General features: G+C 35.9%; 1 protein-coding gene across 1 annotated transcript; it reads left to right on the top strand.

Annotated features, from left to right (window-relative positions):
- Positions 1–5,185: 5,185 nt before the first annotated feature.
- On the top strand, positions 5,186–5,906 carry LOC128264049 (ribonuclease kappa). The gene is made up of 3 exons (XM_052999345.1): positions 5,186–5,398; positions 5,503–5,622; positions 5,698–5,906. The coding sequence occupies exons 1-3, from the start codon at positions 5,330–5,332 to the stop codon at positions 5,794–5,796; spliced, it is 288 nt and encodes a 95-aa protein (XP_052855305.1). The 5' UTR covers positions 5,186–5,329; the 3' UTR covers positions 5,797–5,906.
- Positions 5,907–8,666: the final 2,760 nt, after the last annotated feature.

Raw genomic sequence — 8,666 nt, 5'->3', positions numbered from 1 at the left:
AATCCAACAAAAAACCCATAGAGATTGTTCACTCAAAACCCGCGGATTTCGAAAGCAGAATTAGTAAGAGAATCCAGCAGGCTCAAGAAAAATCCCTTGACCAAGTAAACCAAGATAGGACCCAAAAGGGCTATCAAGCTGGTAAAAAAGTTTTCTTAAAGGCAAACAAACGCATAGGAAACAAGCTCTCGCTACTATGTTTGGAAAAAATCATTGAAGCAGACCTGGGGACCACGGTCCAAATTGGGGGAGGGTGGCCCACAAGGACAATCTACGCTAACGATCTTCTCGAGATTACTGAACGTCTTTTTATATTATTTTTATATTTTTCTAGGTTAGGAAAATTCGTCTTAGTTTTGTACTTACGGCTGTCAAGACGGACGCGACAGTAAAACTTAATGACTACACGAACGCAGACTACATCCTGATAGAAGATAACGAAATTGTCATCTGGGAGTCCTACGGATCCCTACAGCACTCAACGAACGTGACGACTTATGAAGACTACGCCGACCAGACGGAAACAATGACGAAGACATTTACAGACGATCACAGGACACCAGTTATAATGACGGATCTTACAAATAATCGCAAGTTGGTGACTACTTTAAAAATCCACCATAGAGCCGCTAGGAGTTTTAACTTAATCGGGACGGCACTATAAAAGTTATTTTTCAATCAAGAACAATTAATGGGAATACATGAAGGACAAACAGAATTAAATATCAAATTTCAGAAACGTCGAAATGAACTCACAAACTCAATGAATCAAATCCATAAATTCCAAACAGATAAAGAAACTTACCTTTTGGAAATTATTCTAGCAAAAAATAGAATTGTAATCACGGATCTAGAAAACATTTTAATGGGCTTAACCCTAAGAAAAATTAAACATCGTAAGTCCAGCAATTTTGGATAGTTCCGATATTGGCGAATTCAAGGACAGGCAGCTTATTGACGTTAGTTTGATAGAATTATTAGAGGTATCTAGTATTAGTGTTTATCAAAATTCTGAAATTCTACATTTTCTCATTAAACTCCCTAGCCCTAACTTTATATGTAAGAAGATAACAGTCTATCCAGCTCAGCACCAGAAAAAAATCATGGACTTTGAAGATGGGAACCTTGTCGCCGAATGCCCAGCGAGAAACCTTAACATCGGTCGTTGCAAAACGACGGTCGGCGCCACCTTCTGCAGGGAGCTTCAAAATGGCACCTGCGCCCAGCAAATAGTTTCTGGAGCTATTGCGCACTGCTCCACGCTCCCAGGTCACCTGGATCCGGTTACCATTGTGGATCATGGCACCCTCATCGTGAACGATGCCAACGTGACCATAACCGACAACCAAGGGCGAGAGAAAAAAATATCCGGAACCTACCTGGTAACCTATTCTGACAAGGTAAACCTCAACGGAACTTGGTTCGTAAATCAATTGGGAAGTTCAATGAAAAAACCTGCTGTGTCGGTTATGGCCATAGTCAACATCACGGCCCACCAGAACCGGCTGAGTCTCCCATTTCTTCACGAGCTGAGTCTGAGCAATCTCCACCACATCGGGACCCTCAGAGAAGAACTTACACTGGGGTCCTTCCTCAGCAACTCCCTTGCCCTACTTGCTACTTTCTTTCTGTCTTCCACCATTTGACTCGGCTATTGCTATCTAAGGGCCAGAAGTCACACCAAACCAAGACCTGACAACGATGTGGAACGAGCGGGTCCCCGGGACGTGGACCGAGTGATCGCCACGGGCAGGGACAAAACGGGCAAAGGCCTCAAGCTGCAGTTGGATAGGTTCTTTAGTTTAGTCAAAAATTGTACTCCAGAGAATTAGCTCTGTATAAAAATACCTATGCCCTTACGGGCGTGTGGAAATAAATAAAAATATAAAGTAAATACTTAACGGTTTTGTAATTTATACGCAAGTAAATCATAATTTTAATGTTTTCAAAAATATTTAATTCGTGCAATAGCTGCAAGGGTATACGAACTTCGGCTTGCCGAAGTTTGCTTTTTTTCTTGTTATATTTAGTGCCAAAGCGTTGCCAGTTGACATAATTAAGTTTTGTAGGTCGTAACATGTTCTTATCGATTTATCGATACTATTTACTGGAATTCTTTATAACCGGTACACGGCATATTTTTAATAAATTAATTTCTGAGACTTCTATCGAGTGATACCGCGAATCAGAATATGACAAAAAAGTTAACAATTTGTTATAATTACACAGTGAAGACACTCCGAAAAACAAGACATGACTGAGACAATTATAATTATCACAAAGAACACGGAAAGGGTCAGAAAGCGTACTTGCACAATGGCAGAAACAAAGGCCAAAAACGACGAATTGACCTGCACGGTACATTCCAGTTAAGCGAACTTAGAAGAAAGAAGCAGTCGACGTCACCATTGGTTAATTTGTGAAAGAACATTATACCATGACAAGTTCTACAATTACTCAGGGAGGGCAAATCAATCAAACGTTACCTATCACTATAAGATGGCAACCGCCGGCCAGTGTCCCAGTTAAAACCTTTTAGAGTAAATAAGAAAACCAACGCTTTGTTGGAAATCGTCGAAATATGATCGTTTAAACAAAGTTGAACAGTAGAAATACGTTGAAGGACATTGTTATCAATTGAACACGAATACAGAGACGGATTGCACCGATAAAAAGTCATGAAGTTGAATTTGGCAAAGTTAGGACGTAAATTATTAAGTTTACACCAAGTCTGAAAATGGTCAAGATCAAGTTGAAGGCGAGAGTAAGCATCAGGTAATGAAGTAGGCATAAAAAGTTTAACATTAATAATTTGTGGTAGATCATTTATCAACAAGCCAAATAGTAAGGGTCCCAGATGGCTTTTTTGAGGAACTCCAGAAGTATCTTGGAAAGTTTTGGAAGTTGTATTATTGAATTTCACTTTTTGAGAGCGGTTGGAGAGATAGGAATGTATCCACAATAACAACCTCGGAGGAAAGCCCATGATAGTTTTTAAGTCATTTTTATAGAGCGGAACAATAAAGATTTCCTTCCAGAAAGATGTAAAATTACGGACATATTAAAAAGCGTTGTGAGAGGACGCGAAAGATAATTTGAGCCGTCTTTGAGGATACAGCTTGGGGCCACATCAGATCCAGGTGAAAATAAAAGTTTGGAAGCAATAAGAGCCTGGTAAAAATCAGTTTCTAGAATTGGATTAAAGATTGAATCAAGATGAGGTAGTGGATATGGATAGTTAAAATCACTATTTGTATCGGGAATAGAACAAGTAGATTGAAAGAAATATGCAAAAATATTAGAAAACCAATTTAGCGGTACAAACGTATCTGTTTCATAAATACAATTTATTTTTGAGACATTTATCGGTTTCATTGACTTGTAATAAATGTATAAATAGGTCAAAAATGGGTCCCTTCTAAAGAGCATGCGTGAAAGTTGGCACAACCTCATTGAAGTCGAATTAATTAATTAAAATTGAATTTAGCAACGAATATTGTGCGTTTTTTGTATGGATTATAAAGTGGTCAGGAGGCGTGACCAGTCAAGGTACACATTAATAAATAAGGCTTGGAAAAATTAATGGCAATATCTTAAACACTGCGCGAAATATCCTGAAAAACATCAAATTTGGACCGATTTCACCCTTTTATTGCTATGGGAGCTTTAGGATATAGACGTATGATCGGTACGCCTTTTTACCCTGATCAAGGTGTGCATAGAAAAATACGATTTGGAATGATTCATGTCAATAGCTTATATATTACGCAAAATATCCTGAAATTTTAACCGATTTCGCTGTACTGTTTCTATGGGTGCTATATGATATAGACGTTTGATCGGTTCGGGCTTTTACCCTGATCAAGGTATGCAAAGTTTTTAAACTGCGCGAAATGTCTTCAATTAGAACAACTGTGAAAGTTTCAAATCGTTAGCTTTTAAGCTGAGCGCGCAAACGGTATTGAAACAGACAGACAGACAGACGGACATTGCTATATCGACTCCCCTATTGATCCTGATCACGAATATATACTTTATGGAACCGGATACGTCTATTTCACTGCGTTACAAACTTCTGACCAACATTATAATACCCTCTGCAAGGGTATGAAAAACACTAGCGTCAAAAATGAAATTTTTTCATTGGAGTAGTGTCATGGATGGCTTTTCACATTGTGGTTCGTGTCTGCAAGATTTCACCACACTTTTATAGACGATTTCCAATCTGCTTATTTACCTTGCATATTGGCACAACCTCTTCAAGTAAAGCCCTTTGCAATTTAATTTTGGCCACCCTTTTTTGCATGGGTAAAATCTGAGGTCGACTCACTTTTAGGCTACTATCTCAAAAACTGTAGGTTTGCTTTTGATGAATCGTTCTGACAAGAAGCTTTACGCTTATTAAATTGTGTGGTTTAGCGTCCATACTGGCAGAACCTTCGTGAGGGGAGCAGTTGGCAAAATGGTGGAGATTGATTTTTTAAATGCATTTTTTAAATACTTGCAGATTTTTAATCTAAATTCTTATATATATCGTTAGAGCTTTCGTTTCTTAAATATTTAGCACTTACACTTTTTAAAATACATGCCTAATAGCGTATTTCCACATAGATCCATCCATCTTCCACCATCCGATGAAGGGATGGTCCATATGGTTTTGCCAAAAAGTCCCAGTTAGTCCGCTGTTAAAATTTGACGGACTTATTTATGCGATAGTTAGCCGATGTTTCAGCGGTGCATACCTCTTTCCTTGCAGTCCATCCCTGAAAAACCGTTGGAATTTTTGAAAAAAGTGAAACTCCGGTTTCCACAGAGCACAACCTCCTTTCATCTTTCGATTTAAGTTGATCTTAACAGCTTTAGCTCGTCAAAACATTAACAAATATGGTTGACCTGTTGACTTTGTTTACGTTTTGACGAGCCAGAGCTGTTCAGATCAGCTGAAATCGGAAGGTGCTCTGTGGAAATCGGAGTTTCACATTTGTTGAAAATTCCAACCGTTTTCAACGGGTAGACTGTGTGGAAAGAGGGTATAAGCAACAAAAAATTAAAAGAAAGGCACGTGTTTCAATATCTCTTGTTTCCTAATCATTGCTAAGTCACTGACGCTATTTTGACTCACATTGGTTATTAAATTCAGTCTATGTATATAAATTTGATTTCTACCGCAGTTTTTAATGATTATATCGTCGACGGCCACACAGAAATTTGATCACATGATATACTCACCTGACCGTTCACTGGTTTGGTTCTACTCTAGTAAAATTATCGTCACAATTTAAATTTGCTTGTACTCAAATAAGTTTATTTAATTTTAAAACATCGAAAAATGAAAATCTGTGGTCCTAAGTTGTCGCTTTGCGGTCTGATCATCTCAGTTTGGGGTATTGTCCAATTGGTGAGTATGTACACCGCACATATATTGACTCATGAACGTGACGGTCACAAGGTTTCAATTTGTTCAGTAAGGCAAAAACTAATTACTTATTTCTTATCTTTAAGGTTCTTATGGGTCTATTCTTCTACATTAATAGCGTGGCTCTTATTGAGGATTTACCCCTAGAAGAGAAATACAATTCCTTGGAGGAATTTTATGCAGCTGCAAATAGAGCGTACAATCAGGTAAGTTATACACTTAAAAAACCTGAAGAGTTAACTTTGCGAAATATTTCACTTTTACGTGTTTTCCGTTTTCAGAACGCCTACAATTGCTGGATTGCAGCATGTATCTACGTGTTGACGTTGCTGCTCTCCGCACAACAATTTTACATGAATAGCAGAGTAACTGCGAACTAATAATTCCAAATGTACCTTTCGTTGTCAGTGAGGAAATATGTATGTGCTACTGCATGCCTCGGCCAGCGCCAATAAATAAATAGTATTCAAATGCTCAGTTCGAGCTATTAGTTAAACGTATTTTTATCTACTAACCTTTAAAATAGCCCAAGCCATAAAACCTTAATAAATGCACTTTTTTTTATCGTTCTTGTTATTAGGAGACAGAGTCTTAGTGTAAAATTCGTCCCAAAAAAGTTAGCCAAAATCTGGTACCTCCACAATCATACACTCATAGAAATAATCAAGAATTTCGATGTCAATTCAAGAACGAACGATGTCAAAAGTAGGGTAAATTCGAATTTTTTTGATTCAAGAACGAAAGGCTATATTCAAGTACGAATTATTCAATCCCGAAGTTCTACATTTGAGAATGAACGTCATCAGTCCAAGTACTCAAAAGTGCTTGAAGAAAGTGCGAAAGATATTAAATTTGAGTACGAAAAATTCTTAATGCAAGTATGAAAGTTTTTTAACTTAAGTTTTTTTAAAAAATGTTTTTTTTGTCTCTTTCTCTTTTTTTTTATTTTCTCTTTGACTCCATATGAAATTTGAATGAAAGGGAATATGATAAATTGTTATGTAAAGGAAACAGAAAAGCAAACTTGCTATACTTTTGAGGTCAACTAGATAAAAATTTAAATAAAAGAAGAACGTTTGAAAAAAAAACATAAAAATCAAAAAAAAAAAATTGATAACTTTGGGATTTGAGCTCGGATTCTTAATAGCTTACCCAATGTTTGATGTTCCAAGACACTTACCCCCCTAGGCCAATCATTTTAAGAACGAAATGTTCTTGTTTTAAATTAAAATTTCTTGTTTTTTTGTTAAATTAATAATTTTTAATAGAGTTTATTGTTTTTAATAATTCTGATATTATTTACAAACACTATAAGCAGGGATAAAGCGAAAAATATCGTTTTCTCTATGTATTAAAAAAACATTTTAAAATATTATTATCAAGTATGACCCGTACTTATTCTGTACACGTTCGTTCTAAAAATTTTAAAAATCATTCGGCCGATTTTCAAGAACGTTCGTGCTAAAATTATTCGTTTTACTTTTTTCTGGGTGTACCAATAAGTGCAAGTGAAACGACAATAGAGCGGAGAGATGGGATTTTATTCGATTTTTTTTATTGAAAAGAGCAACATTTTTTTATCATATAATTTTTAATAATTTTGGAAATGCAGAATATCACTATGTACGGCAGTACATGAAGAGACGATGAGCACCGGTAAGCTTTGGCAAGAAGACTACTATGTACATATATATAGCCGCAATATTCGAAGACAGCAAAGAATAGTCCGACCTTAATATACATATGATATATTGTAGCAACCAAAAGGTATCACTTATATAAGAGTTTGTGGATACTAAAAATTTTAGAGTCATTTGGTTTCGGAAAAATGGGGGTGAAAGTGCACAAAATTTTTCTCTTATACTGGAGTTATTATGGTGTAGCAAAAAGTCTTACTTTAATGTCATGGTTGTATTCTGGCATTAAATACGCGTCTAACGACACCACATTTATCTCAATCCGATTTTCTGTTAAAAAGATATTAAATAAACAATAAATACAGCATTTTCGAAATGGGAACGTTTTTCCGTTTTTGGTTTGTATGTGCGTATCAAATCAGCTCGAGCTGAAGAACTTTTGTTTTACCATTTTTGGAAAATCCGCTAGCTTAGCGGGAAAACGGCTAAAAAAGCTAGTTTTCACACGCCCACAACTTCCAAAAGGCTTAAGCTACGGTTACGTGCTATATATCGTTATAATAATTACTGAATTTAAGCAAAAATGAGGTTTTTGTTTTCACAATTTAGCGATTTTTTTGAAATCGCAAGTATAGATTTATTTTTTTTCGACTCCTTAAAGCTTTTGAGATTACGCATCTTTTGATACATAACACATTTTTCTCTAAAAATTCGCTTTTGAGAGTTTTTAGCGTTTAAAAATTCAACTCATTTCAGGTCTTTTTAATTAGCATTTTATGCTTATTTGAATGAGCAAATAATTGGATTATGAAAAAGGTAATTATAGACATAATTATTTTGTGATCACAAGACAGAACTGTGTTCTTTGGTTTTTAATATACAAGACATTTGGGAACAACTCCTGGTTATAATGCTGACGTACTTTAATAAAAGAACCTCAACAAGACAAAGTATATATGTATATATATATTTATATATAAGTGACGTATTACCAAATACTCCAGACATCAAGCCTAACACCCAGCCTGTATATCCCGAGATACCCATTACTTAATTTGTCAAACATAACACCCAACCTGTATATCCCGAGATACCCATTAATTCATTTGTCAAACATAACATTTCAGAGCCTACTATAGGAGTTATTCAAATTAATCAGACATAAACATTCCCCGTTAGACATAAACATTTCCCACGCCTGTTATCAACCTTATTATAAACATTTCACACGCCTTTACCGACGACAGCAGACATAAACAAGAGGTAAACTTTTAAACAAAGGGTCCAGCATGAGAACCCATTCATCAGCATAAAAGCTTTGACCAATCCAAATTTAATAAACAAAAGATGCAGCCTGACAACCCACCCATCAGGGCACCAATTCGACCAATCGAAATCTTCTGATCGAAGTCCACTTTCGCTGCTAGCGTCGCTGTCACCGATAAAAGCCATAGTTATAAGAATAATGCAATTGTAAAGACAGTTCAATTTTGGGAATCTAACTATTAAGACATTACCAATAAAACTCCACTGTATATTAAAATAAAAATCGCTTTTTTTTAATATATCGCAAAGTGAAAAATCTAATTTATATATATATATATTTTTTTTTA

Source organism: Drosophila gunungcola, unplaced genomic scaffold (assembly GCF_025200985.1).
Source record: "Drosophila gunungcola strain Sukarami unplaced genomic scaffold, Dgunungcola_SK_2 000054F, whole genome shotgun sequence".
Lineage (NCBI taxonomy): Eukaryota > Metazoa > Arthropoda > Insecta > Diptera > Drosophilidae > Drosophila > Drosophila gunungcola.
Note: the sequence above shows the minus strand (reverse complement) of the source record. Positions and strands in the feature narration are given on the sequence as shown.

Bases quoted from the DNA above. Each gene is read 5' to 3' on its own strand.
- LOC128264049 (XM_052999345.1), top strand. From the start codon at position 5,330: ATGAAAATCTGTGGTCCTAAGTTGTCGCTTTGCGGTCTGATCATCTCA. The intron at 5,399-5,502 runs GTGAGTATGTAC...CTTATCTTTAAG, and splicing joins TTTGGGGTATTGTCCAATTG to GTTCTTATGGGTCTATTCTT. The intron at 5,623-5,697 runs GTAAGTTATACA...TTCCGTTTTCAG, and splicing joins CAAATAGAGCGTACAATCAG to AACGCCTACAATTGCTGGAT.